This window comes from Arvicanthis niloticus, chromosome 6, assembly GCF_011762505.2.
Source record: "Arvicanthis niloticus isolate mArvNil1 chromosome 6, mArvNil1.pat.X, whole genome shotgun sequence".
NCBI lineage: Eukaryota > Metazoa > Chordata > Mammalia > Rodentia > Muridae > Arvicanthis > Arvicanthis niloticus.
In genome coordinates, this window is record NC_047663.1 from 3,227,783 (window position 1) to 3,249,220 (window position 21,438).

The following is a 21,438-nucleotide window of genomic DNA, read 5'->3' on the forward strand; positions in this document are numbered from 1 at the left end:
TCTTGAGAGATGTCAGGGTGATAGGTTAGGAAGACCGCATACATCTTCCCTACACCCACGAGATGATATTTTGTGTCTGATGTGACTACTGCCTGGTTCCTATAGTCACGTATTACAAGCATGAACTCTAGAAAATGCAAGGCAGTCTAAAGGTCGGATGTATTATTACCGAAAGCTAACAATTCGGAATGAGCTTGGCACAGCCTATCGTCAGCTGAGAAGGGAGTCTCAAGTGAGGGACTGACCAGAGAAGACTGGCCAGTCTGTGGGAGGTGGCGGTGGGGGTTGTCTTGATTACTCATGGCCCGACACACTGCAGGCGGCACCATTCCCTATGTAAGTGGTCATGGGCTGTATACAAAAGATAGCTAATCACAGCTGTGAAGGAGCCGGTGTGTGCCCCACGCTTCATGCCGTACTTCCTCGGCTGTGAGCGAGTTCTCTGGTTAGAGGTAATATACGTGGACTGCCAAGCAGGCTTGCCTTCAGACTCCTGCCTTGCCTTTCCTCAGTAATGGACTATGACTTGGAAGTGTAAGCCGTATAAATCCTTTCCTCGCCCAAGCTGCTCTTGGTCAGACTATTTTATCAATGCCAGTGGAACACGGTAGGAAGGAAACGAGTCTCTCTGTGCCTGAACTGAGACCGTCCCAGAGCATACAAACATGGCGCTACGGTCCCTCGATATCCTATTCTCTCCTAGCAAACAGGAGTCCAGATGGACGTTACCTCATGGCCTTCAGTGTACTGCTGCTCTGTCTCCTCGTCGGCAGAAGCCTGCTCGCCATCCAGGTGTGACCTGCTTTTAGAGACAGGGGACACCGGCTCACAGCCTGTCTCACATGCTGCATACCAGCTGCTCACTGGTAAGGCCTCCACCTCTCCTCCACTCTGCCAACAGCCAAGACTCTTCCACCGCTAGGTTGTGCTTGTCATGGGCCACAAATTTGGAACAGGATCGAACATAAAGGCAATTATAACAAGAAAGGAACGGCCTGTGAGAACACCCCAGAAAAGTCTGTTTCTGGGGCCAAGCAGAGAAGGTCTCAGGACAGAGGACAGCACGCCAGACTCTGTCTCTGCTTCTCAACATGGCCAAGGTTTGCGTGTAAAATATTTTAGCTTTTCACAAACTTAATTAGGAACTGGAGTCCGGATGCCAGCACTCGCATAAAAGCCAGACAGTTGCTCACGCCTGTAAATCCAGCACTGTGAGGGTCTGAGGCAGGAGGATCACTGGGGCTTGCTGGCTGCCAGTCAAGCTCCTGGTTCAGTAAGAGGCCCTGCTTCAAGGGGATAAGGTGGAAATCAATAAAGCAGGACACTTGACACCCTCCTCTGGCTTTTGCACACGCGCACACACGCACACACCACTTCTACAAGCATGCCACATGCAGTATTTAATACATGAGCTAAGATGGTTTTTAAAAATCAAATACAGATTTCTGCTTCACGGACAATGAAAGCACCTGCTGTTTCCCCCTCTGCTGCCCACAGCACCGCTGGAAGAGGCATTTGTGTGCACCTGCCTTTGTTCAGAATCTGAATTTTAAGTCTTCCCCAAGTTGGAGCGCATGCTATAACTATTGCTTCACAGTTAGCCTTCTCCTGTGATATAATCTGGATGTGTTTCCCTGGGCTTCCATAGAGACATAACCTTTATATGAAACAACCCAGAAAGGTCTGAGCAAATAGAATTGTTTAAACTTGCTTTTGTTTTGCACCAAATCTAAAACAGAGCTGGCAGCAGCATTTTGGGGTCACTCAGTGCTGGGGATCCGTCTACTCCTCAAGTCCATGACAGGGGGATCTATTCTTGCAGGGGGAGTCATGGACCTAGCCCAATCTCAACGGACAGATTGCTCCTCTCTTTTTCCCACGTTTGTAATACTGGACAGCTCCTTATCCATCCAAGTCCCGCTTTGCAGCCTGGTTTACCAAGCATGGTGGTTGCCATGGTTACCGCAGGGCGTGCAATTCTGCAGTCCAGGAGAAGCAGGGGCTAGGAGTAGGGAATAAGGGGGTTGGGGGTTGGAAAGGACAAAGGAAAGGAGGTGGAAGAGATAAGGGACTTGGGGGAGGGTGGGCTGGGTGGGGTAGGAAAGGCGCAGAAAGCGGGGAAGAGTGGGAAGGGGCACAGAAGTGAAGGAGGAGGAGTGCCGGGGTGGGGGGGGTGTACCTGTGTGCAGAAAGCTACGGAAAACATCTGGTGGGTTTATTATCCCTCCCGCGGGGCTTACCCGTCAGCCTGGTCCTCCGGCTCCGCCATCTCTCGTTGCTAGGCGACGCCATCAACATCCGGCGAAGTCCGGACCGCGCGCTCAAAGACCGCAGGAGGCGGGGCCTGGCTGCGTCCAGCAGTTCTCACAGAAATACTAAGCAAACACATTGAAGCACAAATGTGTATTTTATCTGTCCGTCGCCATGTGTCAGAGCCTTTCCTGCCCGGACTTATTTCCCGTAGAGTGACGATAGTGCTAACGTACACTTCCTTCGACCTGAAGATGTTCAGGGACTCCGAGAGTGGCAGCCAGAGGGGGGATGCTGGGTCTGGGAAACGTGCCGAGCTCAGGCTCTCCCACATCCAGCTTTGGGTTCCTCAGGAACCCTGACCATGGGGTCTTTCGAGGAGTCGTTGGCAGAGAAGAGGGGCCCAGTACCTTTTGGTGGTCATCTTTCTTTCGTACCCCAAATTTGAGAAATAGAAATGCAGGGGGTGAGCGCATACATGGGCATTGGGAGCTCTGCCTCCCGGACCGAGGGAGCAGGCTCCATTCAGGGCAGGGTCCCGGGTACCAGGCGCGCGGCAGGACCTGCAGAGGGGGTTAGCAGAGAGCCCCGAGCACTGGTCGACGGATGCGCGGGACCCCGAGGTTGGAGGCTGGGTGCGGCGTTCCGGGCTGCGCGGGGCTGGATCCCGGGGCGGAGCGAGGCGGAGCGGGGGCGGAGCGGAGGCGGAGCGGGGCCGGCCTCTCCACATCCCCTCCCCGCCGCGCCTCGCTAGCGGCGGCGGCGGCGGTGGCGGCGGCGGTGGTGGTGGCTCCTGGAGCCGGCGCGTGTCCAGCCCTCGCGGCGGGACCCGGGTGGGTATCAGGGTGCGTCTGGGACCGCGTGCCGGGGGTTTTGGGGTCCACTCGGGACGACGTGGCGGTTCCTGGGCACGATGGAATCTGCACGCTCGGGACGCGGGCCTGCTGCGCGGGGGCCCGGGAGGGGCTCGGGGAACCCGCGCTGGGCTCGGGGCGGGGGCGATGCGGAGGGACCGGGATCTCGCCGGGGACGCCGTGGGGACTCCATCCTCGAGTGAGACTCCCTGCTCTGGGAGTGGGCCCACTCGAGGAGACTCGATCCCCGTCTGTCTAGAGCTGTGGGCCGGGGCACTTGCGGTCTTTGTCTTGCTGGCTGGTCTGAGCATGCGAAGAACTTGTGGGGTTCCCCGCACTGGCTGACAGAGCCCCCAAGGTGTGCCATGCCCTCCTGGGGCGTGCGCGGTCTTGGCGTTGGGGCACAAGGGGAAATGGTCAGGGCTATTTAAGAGCCCCTTGTCAGCGTCCTCGCTTCTTTTTAGCTCTCTCTCTCTCTCTCTCTCTCTGTCTCTCTCTTTATCTCTCTCTCTCTTTCTCGCTCTCTCGCTCTCGCTCTCTCGCTCTCCTTCTCTGTTCCTTCCCTCAAAAGAAAGCAAAAAAATGGGATAGTATAAAAAGAAAAAAAGGGCAATTTAAGATTGCTAAAAATAACCCACGGAACCCTGCCAGAACGCGCGGTGAGAAGAGCCTGCTCCTCCGAAGTCGGTGTCACGTGTTGGCCACAATCTAGTCCAGGTTCCGTTCAGAAATAGGGGAATAGAAAAGCGGCTCTTGCCTCCGTTAAAGTTTGTTCCATGGCCCCTGTCAACTTCCTTTATCAGGAGAGAGGGAAAATGTCCCGTCGCCAAGCTTATTGGTCAGTCAGAGCATGGGTCCAAAGACCCGAGGTCTAGGGGCTCACTCTAAATCTCAATAATTGATTAAAGAATTTAAAAGGAACTCTATTCAAGTCTTAGCTCTAGGTAGAAAGGTTGACATTAACCTTGATAGCGAATATTGAACTTAATGGTGATAGAACTTCGGGCACAGGGACAGCCCGTTGGGAACTTACCTGAGTTGGTTCTCAGCTGGGGATGGATCTCTAGGCTGAGCAGTACTTATGATTTTTATTTGTTTGCTTTGTTTCGTTTTTTCCCCCTATAGCGTCCTGCTGAGTGGGGTGTCTTCAGTATTGCCAGGAAGTTCTTCCCTGGGAACCGTTGACTCTCCTGGCAATCATGGTGCCTGTTGACAGCCCCTGATCATCACGTGTGGGTTTTATTAGAACTATTTGTTGTGTGGGTGTATGTGTGTGCCCACGTGTGCCTCGGTGGTGCCTATGTGGAGCTCAGAGGACGGCTTGTGGGGGTCAGTTTCTGTCTTTCCACCACGTGAGTCTTGAGAGGAATCAAACCCAGGCCCTCAGGCTTGGTGGCAATCACCTTTATCCATAGAACTATTTCACTGACATTTACCCAGTCACACGGTGACATGTGACCCAGCACAGACCTGAATGGCCTGCTCTTCACAGGGATTTGTTTATGGAGGGAAGCTGGGAGCACCATGCTCAGCAACCTCAGAGCTAAGATCAGTTCACTGTACTCCCCGAGGGAGCACTCTTTGCTTTGGGGCCTTCCCCTTTAAGAGGATGGCCTCTGGGCTGACAGAACTCCCTGCTACTGCCCTGGCCTCTCTATGCCCCGATTTTGAGTGACAAGCTGCAGTAATAAAATCATCTTCCCTGGGCATGTTGGCTCAGGACTGAAATTCTAGTGCTTGAGAAGGTGAGGCAGGGGAATTTTCTGTGAGTTTAAGGCCAGCTTGGGTTATAGAGTGAGCTTCAGGACATCCTGGGGTACAAAGATTCTTTCTCAAAGAACCAAATCAAACCAAACCAAAAACAAAACCAACAACAACAAAAAACACAACACAACACAACACAAAAAACCCCCTAAAACCAAAAAATCCTGTATGGTCTCCCAAAATAGACAGTATACAGCAGTCACCCACCGGCTCTTGTTTGACTCCTTGTTCCCTGGTTCCTCTTCAGAACCTCACGTCCAAGTGCCTGGCAAACAGCAAGTAACTTTTTGTTGAGACTCAGTTTCTCTCTCCCCACCTCTCTCTTCTGCAGCCTAGGCTGGTCTAAAACTCATGGTAATCCCCCTGCCTCAGCATCTTAAGTGCTGGGATTACAGATGTGCGATCCCATTCTTATTTGTTGACTTTTAAACTGTCATCCTTGCGATGTCGTATCTGCCATTTAGACTTTTCACGTTTAACCCTACGAGTTAATAACCCTGCTTTTCTTTTCTTTTCTTTTCTTTTCTTTTCTTTTCTTTTCTTTTCTTTTCCTTCCTTCCTTCCTTCCTTTCTTTTTTTTTTTTTTGTTACAATGTTTCTATTATTTGAGAATCCCATGCACATATACCCCTCTGATGTACCCTGTATCCCTCTCTCCAGCACCTCTCCTTCCGGTTCTCTTTTCTTTTTTGATGATCCCCTGAATCTAACTAGTGCCACCCACGTGTGTGTACATATGTGTGGGACCACCCGGTGCATCATGGGAAACCTACAAGTGTTCTCCTCCAGCAGCTGACAACTGCCAGCTCCTCAGTAAGGGCTGGGACCTGGGGGCGGCCTCCCTTGCCTGTGCTGGAAGGCAGACTGGTTTGCTCTTGTGCAGGCATTACACAGGTAGCCACAGCCAGATGTCATCAGTTCATGGTGATCCTCCCCATCCCTTGCTCTTATGTTCTTCCTGCCTCCTCCCCTCGGTGCTCCCTGAGCTTGGTGTAGAGTGGGGGATGGTACAGATTAGGGCTCAGCACTCAGTCTCTTTGATGAGATGGCTGCAGACTAGAGAGCGAGCAGCCCGGGTCCTAGGTCAGGGCTCTGCCAACCTCACAGATGTTTTCAGTTTTGATTCCTCGAGTGGATGGTTTTACTGGGTGGAAAGTTGATCCGAATCGGTATTTGGACTGTTTACTCTCGCTTTCTTTTGTGATGCCAGAGACTGAACATGGGCACGGCCTCACACTTGCTGAGCAGGTGCTCTGCCTCTGAACCCGTGGGTTTGTGAAGGCTTTCTTTGGGCTCACTGTGAGCTGTGGCAGGCCTTAAAGTTGCAATCCTCCTGCCTCGGCCCTCAGGGTAGCAGAGGTTACAGGCCAATACCACACTACTACACTTCAGTCTTTGTAACTTGGTGGAGACTGGACTCCCTCAGGCTGTTCTGGGGAGCAGACTTGGTCAAGTTACCTGGCAACACAAATCTCTAAGATTCTAGCTTATCCCTCCCTATGACTGAGAATTTTACATTTTATTTATTTATTCTTTATTCTTTCATAGGCTGGCTTTTGCTCTTGGAAAATTGGCTATGTAGATGGATACAAGCTTCAGGTACAGGGCAGGGGAGCTGCTAACCGTGAGCGTTTGTAGCAGGAGAAGCTGACTTTATTGATGTTGTCACTTCGACGTCATTTGATTGCAGTCGTAGGATATTGATGTAGCTTCATGGGTAGGAAAGACGCCCAGGCCTGCACGAGTGCCAACCTTAGTAGATGCACCCAGAGCTGTAAAGAAAGGATGCTGGGGTCTTTCACTCTGGAGGATGGTAGCTTCAGACCTTCACCCATTGACCTAATGGTTAAACTTTTATGATTATGTTTTGGCTACACAAGGACAGTTTGATCAGAGTTTAGAGAAAAACTCCAGGGCGGGCGAACTGTAAAATCTCAGCTGCTACCCAGAGAACAGAGGAGAAAAAAGAAAAGGCCACATCATTAGAGATCCATGAGGTGGCGTGATCCAGGGGGTGGTGAGATCCTCGGGGTGGGGAAGAAGGCCTTAAATAAAAATAAAAATAAAACAAAACAAAAAAAACCCCAAAACCAATAAGGAAACCAGAAAATGTTGACAAATGTTCCCAAATTGTTAAGGGCAGACAGTAAGTAAGTAAGCTAAGCTTTTCTGACAATCCAGAAAGTGGGCAGACTTATGACAGTCCCGTGGCTGCAGCCTATAAACTATTACTACCTAAAACATCTTCTTAGCTTACACTTATTTCTGTCTATATGTGTGTGAATACACACACACACAACACACACACACACACATACAGAGAGAATGCACTCGTGCATGTGTGAGAGAAAAGGTGTATGGGTTTGGTATGTGAGGGTGGGTATGTATGTGTGTGAGTTCATATGTGTATATGTTCACATGTGTGCCTGTGCACGCACACACACACATGCATACATGTGCGAGTATGTTGGGGTGGGTATGTGTGTTTGTGAATTCAAATGTGTATTTGTTCACGTGTGTGTATATGTGTGTGAGAGAGAGTTTGTGGGGGGAAGTATTTGGGGAAAAGGCATGTATAGGGTAGGTATGTGTGTGTACACAAATATGTGTATATGCTTGTGTGTATGTGTGTGTGTGTTCTCATGTGCATGCATGAATGTGGTGGTCCAGGTGTCCTTTCTCAGGAGCCATTCATCCTGTGTTTTTCAGAAGCTTTGGGGATTTCCTGTCTCCACCTCCCTAGCACTGGATTACAGATGTGTCCCAGCTTTTACGTGGGTGTTGGGGATGTAGCTCAGCTCCTCAGGCTCCTGGGGCAGGCAGGATACTGACAGACAAGATACTGACTGAGCCATTTTCCAGCCCCTCACAAATTCACCTTTTGTAACTAAGTAACTTCTAAGCTGGATCAATCTGGCTGGTCTTTGGGGCGTCATCAGTACAGTGTTGTCCCTGATTTGAATCTTGTTTTGTGGTCTCTTAGCTTGTGCTTTGCACAAGGAGAACACCATCTACAAGAACAATGCAGAAGTCAGAAGGAGCTAGCCTGGTCTCTGCGCTGCTGGTGTACCCCTGGGTAGCCTGGTTTGGGATGCTCACTGAGTCCCTGGCTAGTTTGGTCTGAGCTGCTGGTGGTCTCCCCACTGGTTTGCACTGCTCATGGACTCCCTGTCTGGCTTTGCATTTTGCCACCTTGGGCTCAGTCCTCCTCTGTCTTAGTACCTGGCACATCACCAAGTTTCCCTGCCCTTCCTGACCCAATTTCCCTTGTTCTGTGGGAGAAATAGGATGTTTATATTTGTGGTCTAGGAACATGAAAGCAGACGGCTTCTGGAGGGAGGCCCTGACTTTGGGGTTTTGCAAGGAGAGGTTGTGTCGGAGTGATTGCTGAACAGTTGGAGGAGGAAGAGGCAGCTCTAGGGCCTTTTCAGGTCTCCTGGCCCTGCTCTGCTGACCTGCATGCTATGAAGGACCTTTCCCTTGTGGCAGATGGTCTGGGTTCCAGCAGTAAGGTTACCCCTCTCAACCTCAGCTCTTCCACTGGAACAGAAGTCTGTCATCTTGTTCTCAATACAGGGAGCCCTGTGGAATCCTACAGGGGGCCCGTGGGCTGGGAGTGTATTTCTCTTCTGCTTTGATGCCATATCCAGAGTTAAATGCACCCTGAGGACAAGTCATGCCAGGCCCCCCCCCCCCCAAGGGTTCCGTGGAGTGATGGGACCAAAGGCCTTCCCAGAGGGGCAGGTTGTTTGCCTGCCAGAGGTTGGTTGATCTCACTCTTTGATCTGCAAAGCTGGCTCTCCTAGGGTTGGTGAGGACATGAGGCTTGGGAAAGCCAACAGGAAGGTAAGGGGAGGTGAGGCCTCTGCTCAGGCGATCTGTGACAGATGCGGAGGGAGGAACCTACCCTTGTTTTGTGCGTGTCTGACCTGCGTTGAATAAGTCATCATTCTTCCTAGGCTTTATTGTTGGAGCCTTGAGGAAAAAGTCGATGAACCGGTTTCTGTCAGCTACAGGCAGGTGACCTGAGCTCAAGATGTTCTACTCCTGAGCAGTCTGATACAGCCAGGGGACTATGGGCTACATCCATTCACACAGCACCCTAAACATCCTTGGTCCCTTCTCTTAACTGTCCCTACTTCAGGGCAGTGGGCAGAGGTCATGCGTGAGCAGTTATGCAGTGTCTGAGTGTGTGTTGTAGACACAGGATGGCCTGAGATGGGACACAGCACAGGGTGTTCGGGTGGGAAGCTCTGGCTGCCTTCTTCTCCTGGTGGGTACAGACACCCTCTTTCCTTGGCTTTCCTAGGAAGTTTGCACAAGAGACTTTTGCTCCTTTGCTCTTGTTCGTCTCCCCAGGGAACTGATGAAACCCCATTTATACCTAGACAGGAAACCAAGGTTTTGGATGGAGGAAGTTCTGAGTCACTCAGTTCCTTCTACTCCCCCCCCCAACCCCATGAGCATGCAGCTCAGGGCAGGGGGTCCGGTTCTTTCAGAGGACACGGGGGTCCTGGCTCTGGGCTTCAGTCCTCTGTGCTGTCTCCAGGGCAGTTGTTCCATGTGGATGCCTGGGAGCTAGTGACTATTGAAGATTCCAACCTCCCCGGAGCTGCCAGTCAGCATGTTGTGGGGTTTGGGGGCTAGAGCCTGGCAGATGAATGGACTCCAAACATATCCTGTCCTGACACAGGGACCATGCGATGTTAATGCTGTTTCCGGCAGGATTCAGGTTGCATGTGGAGTCAAGTTGACACAGTAGCTGACCTGGAGAGGGGAGGGGAGACTGGGTTACCCAAGTGTGATCACAGGCTCCTTACAGGTCTGGAGGTCAGTGTCGGATCTGTGGAATGTGGGAAAGGCTCCACTGGGCAAAAGATACAAGGCTTCTGGAAGGTTCTCTGGGGTCTCCAAAAAGACCAAGCCCTGCCCGCTGGCTAGTGTAGTCCAGAGTCCCATTTGCACTTCTGAATCTGAGAGCTGTAGGACTGTGCACCTGGGCTGGGTAGGCTCTGAACATGGCTGGTTTCTGCTACAGCAGCCACAGGAGATTGATGCTCAGAAACAGAGGCGGGCTGTCATGCTTTTACTGGTTTTCTGATGGCCTCCGCCCTCTCCACATCTTGGAAGGATCTATGGCATAAGCCACCCAATCTCTGGGTGATTCATGCCTTAACTTCACTCCTTGTGAGCATCAGCTAAGGGAGATGCCAGCTCCACTGCCACAGACTGGAAAACTCAAGCTGCTGCTCTGGCTAGAGACCCAAAGCCTCCAAGATAAGATTTCAGTGGCCCTGTAGGTAACAGCAGGCTCCACTTGGGGTAGAGCCTGGCTTAGCAGGGGCTGTGTAAGAAGCCACCTGTTTTCTCCCAGCCCTGCTGTGGTCCTCCTCCTGTCTCCTGACTCTCTCCTCTTGGGACTTCTGTCCTACCCCATTAAAAAAACAATGTTTATTTTCATTTTAAGTGTATGCGTGTTCTGCCTACACACATATATGTGTGCCACTCTCACTTAGAGCCCGCAGAGGCCAGGAGATTGTGTTAGAGCCCTGGAATTGGAGTTTACAGATGGCTGTGAGCCACCATGTAGGTGCTAGGAACCTACATGGGGTCCTCTGTGTCTTTACTGCTGCACCGTTTCTCCAGCCTGTGTTTTTTTTTTTAATTTAGAATTTTTTCCACTTTCATAAGTGCATGTAGTATGTGTATGTGTGTAGGCACCTGAGTGTGAATGTGCGTGCACATGTGTGTGAATGTGTGCACACATTATGTATGTGCATGTGGAGACCTAATGTCGATATGTGGAATCGAATTTGCTCTTCCATCTTTCTCACTGAGGCAGGGACTCTCAATCGGACCCAGAGCTCACCGATATGGCCAATCTCACTGGATAGCTTGCTCTGGGGATTCCTTGTCTGTATCTTCCCTGGCTGGGATAACAGGTGGTCCACCATACCCATCTGGCATTTATGTGGGCTCTGGGGAATCCACGTTCTGTTTCTCATACTTGTAAAGCAAGCATTAGCCACAGAGCCATCTCCCCATCTCCTCCGAATATGTGTGTGTGTGTGTGTACATGTATAGGTGTCTGGCATGTTGAGACCAGAGACAGACATACAGCCTCCTCATTGATTGCTCTCCACTTTTAAGGCAGGGTCTCTCATTTGAACCCAGAGCTCACATATTAGACTATTCTAGCTAGACAGCCTGCTGTGGAGATCCTATCCCAGCTTCCAGTGTGACTGGATGACCGGCAGGCCACCATGATCACCTGCTTTAACATGAGTGCTAGGATCTGAATTCCATCCTTCACACCCTTCACCCCAACAGTTTGAATCTTTCCCTAGCAGGTGCCCCGCCCCTACCCTCGGCACCTTATATCTCTGAGGCGACCTTCAGCGTCTTTATCCCCACTGACACCCCCTGGGAGATGTCAATGCAGGGATCCCATGTTTCTCTGTGGGGTTCTTAGGGAGGGTTTTGTGAGCTGTCTCTGAGGCGAGGATGTCATGCTTTTCTTTCTGATTGCACAGTAGTCTCATTTACAAATGGCCCTGCCTAGCTGGCACTGGTGGCCTAGAACAGTCTAAGGTGCAGCTGGGTGCATACCCAGTCACACGTGGAAAACAGCCTTGGGTTTTCATACTGCACCCTTTAAAGCCATCAGCCGTGGCTGGTTGCCCGCGTTCCTGAGCTGGCTGGAGTCTGGCCCTGGCTTCCCTCCATCTCTGGTTCTTGGTGCCAGCTGTCAGATTGGCTGCTGTCCCCTTCATCAGCAGAAGGAGGTGTTAGGACACCGGTGGGGGTGGTGCAGCCCAGAGGGAGCCGTCTGCCACACGGAGTGTGGTCTAAGATCTGAGATGCTGACATGGGCGTAAACCGTTTTAAAGAACACATATCACAGGGACATATTCAGGTGACAAGGCACTCATGAGACTCAAGGACCTGCCTTGAACCTGTGAGGTTGAGGCCAGCCTGGTCCATATAATAAGTTCCAGGCTATCTAGGGCATGCATAATATGACCCTGTCTAAATCAACCAAGCAACTAAGCAATCAGTCAATGTTAGGGGCTGGGGAGAAGCTCAGGGGTAAAGGGCTCGCTATGCACATGTGTGGATTCCAGAATCCACATCAAAGCTGACTGTGGCAGCCAACCTCTGTAGTCTCACATCTACAGAGAGAAGGGAGACAGACGGGAATGTCCAAAAGCTCATGGCCTACCTAGCTTGAAGGGTATGGCTGTGAACGGGAGATCCTGTCTCAAGCAAGGAAGAAGGTGAGGACACCTGAGGTTGTCCTCTGAGCTCCACACTTGTACAGTGACGTGTGCTCGCCCACCCACATACATATATGCATGTGTGTAAACACACACACACACACACACACACTTAAAAAAAAACAGACTGGAGAGATGGCTCAGTGGTTAAGAGCACTGACTGCTTTTCCAGAGGTCCTGAGTTCAATTCCCAGCAACCACATGGTGGCTCACAATGTAATGGGATCCAGTGCTGTCTTCTGGTGTGCCTGAAGAGAGCAACAGTGTGCTCACATACATGAAATAAATAAATAAATCTTTAAAAAGATAAATAAATTTTTTTTTAAGAAATCTTTTGCCTTGAGTTTCTCCAGCCGCTTCTGGGACTCTCTGGTTGATGACCAGTTTTCTGAGTACACCACCCTTTGATGACACTGACTCTGACTCTGTGATAGGTTAGAGAGTCAGATGTGTGCTCACCCCTCAGTCTTTCAGGGAGCCTCATGGCGATGGTGTTGAAAGTTGTGCTCTGTCTGTCTTCCCTCTCTGGCCTGTGTGTAATTGGTGGAAGCTGCTGGCCTGTGGAAAGAGCTCAGATATGGAAGGGGACCTGTGGCTGGCAGCCTTTCTGATGTCAGGTGGTCTTTGCTCCTTCTGACATCAGAGGGCACCAGGTCCCTAAGGTCGTGGGCACAAACTACTCCCTACTTCTGTGTTTCAAGGTTATGCGTGCTGAATGCAAAGACATCAGGAGGGTCTCCGAACAGACTGTCAGGGGCTCAGTGATGCCCTCTTAGAGGCAATAATGGCTTTGTCCCACCTCTAACAACTAACTTCCTGGGGACTTGATCCACACCGGGGCACTCCATGTTGCCTTTGATACAGTCTCTACCCTCTCTGTTAAGAACCAAACAAGACTAGTATTTTAGTTTGATTTCTGTTGTTTTGATAAAGACCAGGACTAAAAGCAAATGTGGGAAGGGAGGGTTTGATGGGCTGACGCTTCCGTATCACAGTCTGTCCCTGAAGGAAGTTGGAGAAGGAGTAAGCAGAAGCCATGGAGGAAGGCTGCTCACTGGCTTGCTCGCCAGCCATGGCTCACTCCGCCTGCTTTCTCATACCATCCAGGGCCACCTGCCCACCGTGAGCTCGGCCCTCCTCTATCCTTTAGAAGCCAAGAAAATGACCTTCAGACGACTCACCCACAGGTCAATCTGACAGAGGCAGTTCCTCAGTGGAGGTTTCTCTTCCCAGAGAACTCTAGCTTGTGTCAAGTTGACAAAAACCTGGTGTTGGAATTTATAATCCTAATATGTCCGTATAAAAGACACAAACCAGATATTTTATTTATAAGCCTAGATTGGCCAGATCTAGGGCCATCCTAACTTATTCCTGGCTATCAAGCCCCTGTTGCAGTTTCCCCTGGCCATGCATTTCTGGTCCATGGCTGCTTCCTCCTCCTCCCCTACTTTCCTCCTCTCTCTCTCCCTGTACCTGCAACCCCCTCACCTCCAGTCACACCTTTCTCTCTCCACTATCCAATCACAGGCTCTAGCTTTTTGTTGACCAGTTAAATTGGGGAGAAGGTTCACAAGGCATCACGTGACTACACGAGGACTCGAGGATCTGCTCCTTGGGGCAACCACAGCTTGAGGAACCAGTATTTACCATTAGAGTACAAGCAGGGCCAGGCCAACCCACCACAAAAAACAAACCAACTGAATGAATAAAAACGGCCTAGAACTTTTGTTTTTGCATGTGTGTATGTGCATGTATGTTTTTGTGTGTACGCATGTGTGTTTGTGTGCCCACATGTGTGTTGGTGTGTGTACCTCTGTATGCACATGTGTGTGCGCATATGCATGTGTGCGCATGCACGTGTGTCCTTGTGTGTGCATGTGTCTGTGCATATGTATGTTTGCGTGTACACGTGTGCGTGTGTGTGCACTGCATTCTCATGTGTGTAGTCTTGCCTATGCATATGCATTTAGGGACTAGGCATCGGTGTTGGCTATCTTCCTCTGTTATGCTCCAGTTTATGTAACAGTATTGTGTATATAACATGCCATATGCACGCTTTGAACACATGGGATAGTTTTATAGTGTCTTTAGCACCTGTCTTTTGCTTGTCACTCGCCACATAAGGTTGGCTATGGGAATTTCCACGTGTTGTGTCATGTCACATGGAGAGGACTTTGGATCTTAGGTTTTGGGATCAGAGATGCTGAACCTGGTGCTGGAACTGTGTAGCTTCTTTGGACTGGCTTTTTCCAAAGAGATATACAGAAGGTTCCTTCGTGAATTTTGACTTCCTTTGCCGAGCAAAGCTCCCTTGTCTGGAGTGATCTGAGTCTGTCCACTTAGCTTCTCTTAATTCTGGAGTGAATAAGCTGCTGTAAGCAGCCCATGTTTGGGCTTCCGGTGTGGCAGAATGCATAAATTATGTATGTGTGCACAATACATGTGTGTTACATTCATGTGTGTGGAACATGCGTGGTGGCCAGAAGACACCTCCAGTGCTGGTCTGGCCTTTCACCTCACTGAGGCAGAACACCTCCTGTTTCTGCTGCATTGTACACCCGAGGCTGTTCAAGAGTTCTGGGGAATTCTGCTTCTTGTCCTCTTAATGAGTTCTGGGGATCTGAGCTCATGGCATCAGGCTTGGGAAACAAATGCCTTAGCCCACGGAGCCATTTCCCAGGACAAAGCTATGCATTTTTTTTTTTTTTTTTTTTTTAGAGCAATTTCAGGTTTTTAGAAAAAAATCCAGGAAGAACTGTTTGTAATTTTATAAAAACCCCCAACATTGCTGGTGAGTTTTTTTTTTTTTAATACTGTTTTTAAGTATGTTAGATAACAGACTTTACCACCTTAGTCATTTCTAAACTTAGGTCTCAGGAGTTAAGCTTGCTCTCAGGGTTCAGTGACCGCTGCAGAATTGGCCCTAGGCTGAAGCCCGAGTCCCACCTGCTCCCCACCTGCTCCTCCCTCCTTGCACCTGTTCCTTACTGGGATCCCGCCCAGCCAGCTCCAAGACTTGCTGCCACCACCCCCCTTCCCATGCTCCTCCCTGTTTTTATGCCCTTTCAGCCATTAGGACTATGTGGAGACCCTGGCATCGCCCTCTTGTAACATCAGACTCCAACCCTAGCTTCACATCTCCCTTGGAGACTTGGTGCTCCTGTTGGGGACTCTCTCTGGAATCTTACAGCACCCCTGTACTTGTGGAAGTAAGCCCACATGATATGTGGAGGAGCTCAGTGTCCGACCAGGATCCTGGAAGTATAGTGTGAGGTTGTGTGATAACCCACCCTGGCTCCTGCTGGCCTGCTGCCATGTTCCTGCCCTGCTGCCATCTGGCAGGCTTCCCCGTGACAAATGGGTAAGAGGCCATGGCACAGGATACTGGTGGATCCTGTAGGCTGTTTTAGGCTGGTAGACTGGGTGAGGAGGGACTGGGGCTGTGTGGCGGACAGAACCTTTGCCCTTAGGCTCCAGTGGGCCTGCTCTACGATGACAGGAAAGGCAGGTGGGAAGAAGGGTACACTTGGCACCCCCAGTTCCTGTCGGCCACCTCTCACAGCAATAGGAAGCTCAGACCTCTGAGTGCCCCTTCAGCAGAGAGCAGTCACATCCTGAAGAGGTGAGGAACCAGGGTTCCTTGGCATCGAAGGGAACAACTCAGTTATTGATGAGGGTCTTAGTTTTCCCAGAGGGCCTCCAGATCACCCAAGACCTGAGGCTGTTCTTTGTCTCTGTTTCCTTGTTTGTGTAGAGGAGCCTGTGACATCACAGATTAGTCTCTGTCTGGTCCCTGGCTTGGGGGACAATAGAGGATAGATATCCAGCCAAGCTCTGGTTATGGGACAGGCAGGGTTTGCCATGCTCAGGGCCATAGAGACTGTGACCGGAAGCCAGAGCTTGGGTAAGGAGGGCTGCACTGTGAGACATGGCTGTCCAGCTGCCCGAGCACACTACGGGGTCTACAGTGTGCTGGGAGATAGCACAGGGACACCGGCTGTGCAGATGAATGATGCGCCGCTGGGTGGGGAGCTCCCCAACCCCCACTGTTCACGCTCACAGTGTCCAGCAAGCGTTTCGAGATGGAGCTGGAAACCTGAGTGGCTGACGTGTCATTATTTGTGCAGCTGGAGAGGGAACAGAACTGATAACAGCTCTGGGGGTGTGGTCTGTGCGGCACGCAGTGCGCATGCGCCTCTGATATACGTGACCTGTGTACCACAGAGCTAGGTCTTGACGCTCCCTGCACATACACAGGGGTTGCAGACCCCCACCCGCAGTGTGGACTGCCAATCTCTCGGGCCTGGCCCCTGGGTGGTGCTGGCCACCCAGGCTGCTAAGTGTTGCCTGCTCTTCTCAGCCTTCAGCCCTGGGTTCCTGACAGCAGTTTTCCCCAGCTGGGGATAGGGATGACTTATGAGTCCTGAGCAGAAAATCACTGTCAGAGCCAGAACCCCAAAGACAGGACCCAGGCTGGGCTCTGCTCGCTGGTGTCCCTCCCATTAGCTCTCTTCGCCACAGCATGGCAGGTGTGGCAGCCAACACAGCAGGAAGCCGTGATGTGAGCTGGCACTTGGGAAGAGACACTCCGGAGAGGGCAAGAGAGCAATCCCTCAGCCCCTCCCCTCAGCCTCTCCCCTCAGCCCTTCCCCTCAGCCCAGCTCACCCTTTCCCTGGGCCTGCTGGCAGCTCTAGCCCTCACTGGATAAGGAAGAGCCCTGGGATGGACCTGGAGTTCTAAATAGCTTTAGTCACCTCCCATAGCAGCAAAAGCAGGGTGTGCCTGAAGTTCCTGGTGAAGTCACAGAGGCCATGGCTGTGGGAGGAGGCTGCTTGCAGGAGGCTTACTCTTAAGGCCTCAGAAACAAGCTGTGGTTTCCAGAAGGCGAAGGCCAGATGCACCTGGAGTGAACATCTGGGGGCTGGGTAACAGTCTCCCACAGAATCCTGCAGTTTCTGATTATTGGAGATGGGTTGCGTGTTGTTACGCATTTCATTCATGGTATTATTTATACATTGATGGTGACAGCCTGGAGAGGAGATTAATGGATTCTCTCCACCCCTCCCCCCCCCCCCGTCCCTCCCGCCTTCCCCCCACTCCTCTCCCTGAACTGTGCCTGTGAGTGTTGGTAGTGAGATCCTATGTGTGAATGCATACGTGTTCCTCTGGTGTTCAGCATGAATGTGTCTGGAGGGGACCAATGGGAACATGGAATGTATAGGTCCCCGGGCCAAAGCTAAGGGCCCTAAATATCCCAGCCTTATGAAGTTATTGTTGATTTTCCCGTTTTTATCATTCACCCATAAAAATATTTACAGTAGTAAAACTGCTATAAGTGCTCACGCTAAACCGGATGACTGTCAGCTCCCAGGCCTTCCCAGGTAGACGCTCACGCCAGGGCCTTCTGATATATCACCAGTGGTTCTTTGAAAATTAAAGATATAAGAAAAAGCAAGATAAATGATGAAGTGCATGATGGTTTGTGGCTTGAGGGGAGATTCCGGGAACAAGCAAAGAAGTCAGAAGTCACATAGACGGGCTCCCATCCATTTAGAAGCTAATGGGAGACTTCCGTCCTTCAGAGTAGGCGATGCGTGGCAAACACGGGTAAGGTGCTGCCCAGCACGGGGGCTGAGGGTCCTACTTTGCTCTCTCTTGTCATGACAAAGGGCATGACCAAAAAACAACTAGGGGAGGAAAGGATTAATTTCCACTTCCACAGCCTGTCAAAGTCAGGGTAGCAAAAGGTGCTGCTTCCTGACTGGCTCCTGACTTGCTCGGTTCTTTCTTATACCAGGCGGTAGCACTGCCCACCGTGGCCCTCCCACACCAATCAATCAAGAAGACACTCCCACAGACATGCCCTCGTCCCAATCTGACAGAGGCGCGTTTCCTAGATGACTCTAGGTTGGGTAAAGGTGACCAAAACTGAGCAGCAGCCGAGGCAGGATGATCTCAGACTCAAGGGCTGGCGATGCAGCTGAGTGGTAGAGCTGTATGCATGTTCCTGCGTGGGATCGCCAGCGTGGGATCGCCAGCGTGAGATCGCCAGCAGCTGACACACAGGAACAAAAGGCAGAGCTTACTTAGCACGTCCAGATTTTTGGCTTCCTGGGCTGTCATAAGAAGTTGACATACAAGGAGCTCTTGGACAGTAAGCGTTTATTCCTTCGAAGCGTTGGAAGCTAGAAACCCAAGGCCAAGGTGCTGGTCAGTTTGTACCTTCGGAGGCTGTGAGGGAAATGACCCTTGACTCCTCTCCTGGGCCTGGAGGTGGCAGTCTGCCAAGCCAAATAGCCACGAAGGTGTGTCTGCCTCCAAATTCTTTTTCTGAGATCCTCAGTCATCCTGGATTAAACACCAGTGACCCTGATAGCTTGAATTCCTCTTCAGATAACACTGAATGTTGAGCTGGAGGTTAGGACCACAATTTATGGGGCTCAGAGAACGTGTCCAGCCCACGAGGCCAGGGAGTGTGTTTGTGATGTAAGCAAAAGGACGATATAATTCCAGTGGGTGGGATTTTACACTTTTAAATTTCTGTATTTTTAGACCAGACAAAGAAGACGCAAACGTAGTTTGGATCATGCTATTTAAGGGACTGTGTTCACACATCTTCCTTTGTTCCTCCCCGCCCACTCTTTTCTTCTCTTCCTCATTCCCTTTTTTTGCCTGCTACCCCAGGCTAGCCTTAACTCATGATGTCTTTCTGCCTCCACCTCCCAGCGATCTCTGGGATTGCAGGCAGTGCGCAGCCATGAGGGGCTTATGTCTCGCTAGGGGTGGAGCCCAGGGCTTTGTCCGCCTTAGGCAGACAGACACTCTACCCACTGAGCCACAACTCAGCCCATCATACTTTTTTGAATATATTTCTCCCCTGTGCTAGAGATCAAAGTAGAATTTTTTTACCTGCTATGCAAGTGTTTAACCAATGAGACACCGTAGTCCACACATTGTTATAAAAAGTTTTATTACATTGTGTGTGTGTCGCGAGCGCGCATGAATGCATGCATATATACATCGGTGGGTGTATGGACGTCAGAGGTCAAGTTTTGGGATCAGCCCTCTCTTTCTACCCTGTGGGTCACAGGGATCAAACGTAGGCTGTCAGGCTTGGCAGCAAGTGCCTTTACCTGTTGAGCCTTCGAGTTGCCCCCACCCCCACCCACCCTTAACAAAGTCTTATGCAGCCCAGGCTGGCGTTGAACTCACAGCCCTCCTTCTTACCTTGGTCCTCCAGATGCAGAGACTTCAGGCAGATGTTACCTTATCCAGTGCAGGAAAAAAGGGTTTCAGAGTTGAAAACAGACAGCATTGCCTCTGCCCAGTGTGATGGAAACCAGACACCAGGCGGCAGGTTTAACTTAGATGAAAGAGTCGAAAAGCAAATCCATTTTGAAAATAAGAATTGTCTTACCAGAGTAAATGACCCTAGCTAATATGGAACAGATTTGCCCTGGCTTGTCCAGAAGCAGCCAGGGCTCTCCAGAACATTGTGGGAGGGAGGCGGTGTGCACACCCAGCCATCCTAGCGTGGAGAGGGAGAGGCAGGAGTGCCCACACAGAAGATGAAGGCCTCCCGCATTCCGTGTCTCTTCCTCCCATGTGGCTCTGGATGCCTGCGTTATGGATGCGCCTCACAGCCGCCGCCCGCCAGCTGTTTGGAATCTCCCCCCAAGCTTCCGGCGCGTTCTTTTGATTATCCTCAGTGTGGCTAAACAGTGCCACTGAAGATGATGCTCTTGGTTTTCAGAAGCAGATGAGGGCTGTTGGCAGCCAAGCCTGGCGCTGATGCAGCTCCCTAAGTGATGTGGGGATGAGAGGCTCAGAGGAAGCTGTGCATGCCTCTGCAGCCACTGTGGAAGCCACGGCCACGGCCACGGCAGCCCTGGGAACCCCACGTGGCAGGCAGTGACTGCTCCAACAACACGGCAGACTGAAGAATGTAAAATGCTCACTGTTCATTTTTTTTTTTTTTCATTTTTAATGATTTAAAAGCACTGGCTACTCTTCCAGAGGTCCTGAGTTCAATTCCCAGCAACCACATGATGGCTCACAACCATCTGTAATGGGATCTGATCCCCTCTTCTGGTGTGTCTGAAGATAGTGGCAATGTACTCACATACATAAAAAAAACCTTTTAAAATAAATTAATTTCAATTGTTTTTTCCCCCTTCTTTCAAATATGGCTACTAGCAAGTATTAAGTTGTTTACGTGGCTTGTTTAATTTCTGGGCCAGAGACAGGTCACTCTCCCCTTCTCTTTTTCCTTTTCTTCTCCTTTCTCTAACTCCTTCCTCTTCCTCTCCCTCCTCCTTCCTCTTCCTCTCCCTCCTCCTTTTTCTGCTTCTCCTCCTCTCCCCACTCCCTTGGTTTTCCGAAGCAGCTGAGGGCTGTTGGCAGCCAAGCCTGGCGCTGGCGCGGCTCCCTAAGTGATGTGGGGATGAGAAGCTCAAAACTGTGGAGAGATGCCAGTGGCCTGTGGTAGGTTGGGCTCCGGGAGGCTGTACAGCATGGCCCCACAGCTCTGCATGCGCCCTGTGCCAGCAGGATCCAAATCCTGATAGTCCCGGGCAGGACCCAGTCCAATATCCATGCCTCTGACCGGGGTCTCCTCTCCCGCCCCTGCAGGTCCTGACAAACCCTGCCTGGGAGCAAGCGTGCGGAGGATGGAAACGCGCGCTCAGCCATGTCTCTGGGCCGCCTCCTTCGTCGGGCCTCCTCCAAGGCCTCGGACCTCCTGACCCTCACCACGGGGGGCAGTGGCGGGTCCCTCTCCGTCCTGGATGGAGAGGTCATCTACTCCAAGAACAATGTCTGCGTGCACGCACCCGAGGGGCTGCAGGGCCCTGGGGAGCACCACCCAGGTGAGGCGGGGAGTTAGGCATGCCAAGCCAGGGAGGGGAGGCCCAAGGCCAGAGGGACTGGGTAGATCTTACCAAGGATTCACCCTTTTTGTTTTCCCTGGGCTCCAGCTTTTGAGGAATCGAGGATCAACAGGGAGTCCCCGAAAGGGAAACTTCCTAGATCTCTGTGTTGGACCTTCGTGTCACTTGTGACCATTCTTGGTCACTTGTGGTCTCTGGGAATGGAGCCTCCCCTCGGCTACCAGTGTTCTGGAGGCTCAGCCTTAGTCTTTTGGAGGCTCAACTTAGGGCAATATGGGATTGGTGGCTTTGATACAGAAAGGAATCTCAGAAGTGGGTTGTTTGCAGAGCAGAGGCTCAGGAAAGACATTAAAAATGGGCTTCAGCACAGGGAGAGTGAGACCTCAGCCAAAGACTTGCTCGGA

At 51.2% G+C, this 21,438-nt stretch overlaps 2 protein-coding genes across 7 annotated transcripts in view; one reads left to right on the plus strand and one right to left on the minus strand.

Moving 5' to 3' along the window:
- Ccdc40 (coiled-coil domain 40 molecular ruler complex subunit) overlaps window positions 1–2,853 on the minus strand; it is a 39,924-nt gene extending 37,071 nt beyond the window's left edge. Inside the window, exons 1-2 of one of the 2 annotated variants that reach the window (XM_076935367.1) lie at window positions 2,241–2,853; window positions 730–799 (exon numbers count right to left, since the gene is read on the minus strand). In XM_076935367.1, the coding sequence (XP_076791482.1) occupies window positions 730–799; window positions 2,241–2,269 (99 nt within the window). In that variant the 5' untranslated portion in view covers window positions 2,270–2,853. Of the gene's footprint in view, window positions 1–729; window positions 803–2,240 lie in introns of both variants that reach the window. The other variant, XM_076935366.1, reaches the window with a different exon arrangement.
- Window positions 2,854–2,964: 111 nt separating this feature from the next.
- Tbc1d16 (TBC1 domain family member 16) overlaps window positions 2,965–21,438 on the plus strand; it is an 84,964-nt gene continuing 66,490 nt past the window's right edge. For 3 of the 5 annotated variants that reach the window (XM_034505821.2, XM_034505822.2, XM_076935371.1), the window contains exons 1-2: window positions 2,965–3,083; window positions 20,778–21,013. In XM_034505821.2, coding sequence (XP_034361712.1) covers window positions 20,836–21,013 — 178 coding nt within the window. In that variant the 5' untranslated portion in view covers window positions 2,965–3,083; window positions 20,778–20,835. Of the gene's footprint in view, window positions 3,096–15,610; window positions 15,768–20,777; window positions 21,014–21,438 lie in introns of those variants that run through there. The other 2 variants (XM_076935370.1, XM_076935369.1) reach the window with 2 other exon arrangements.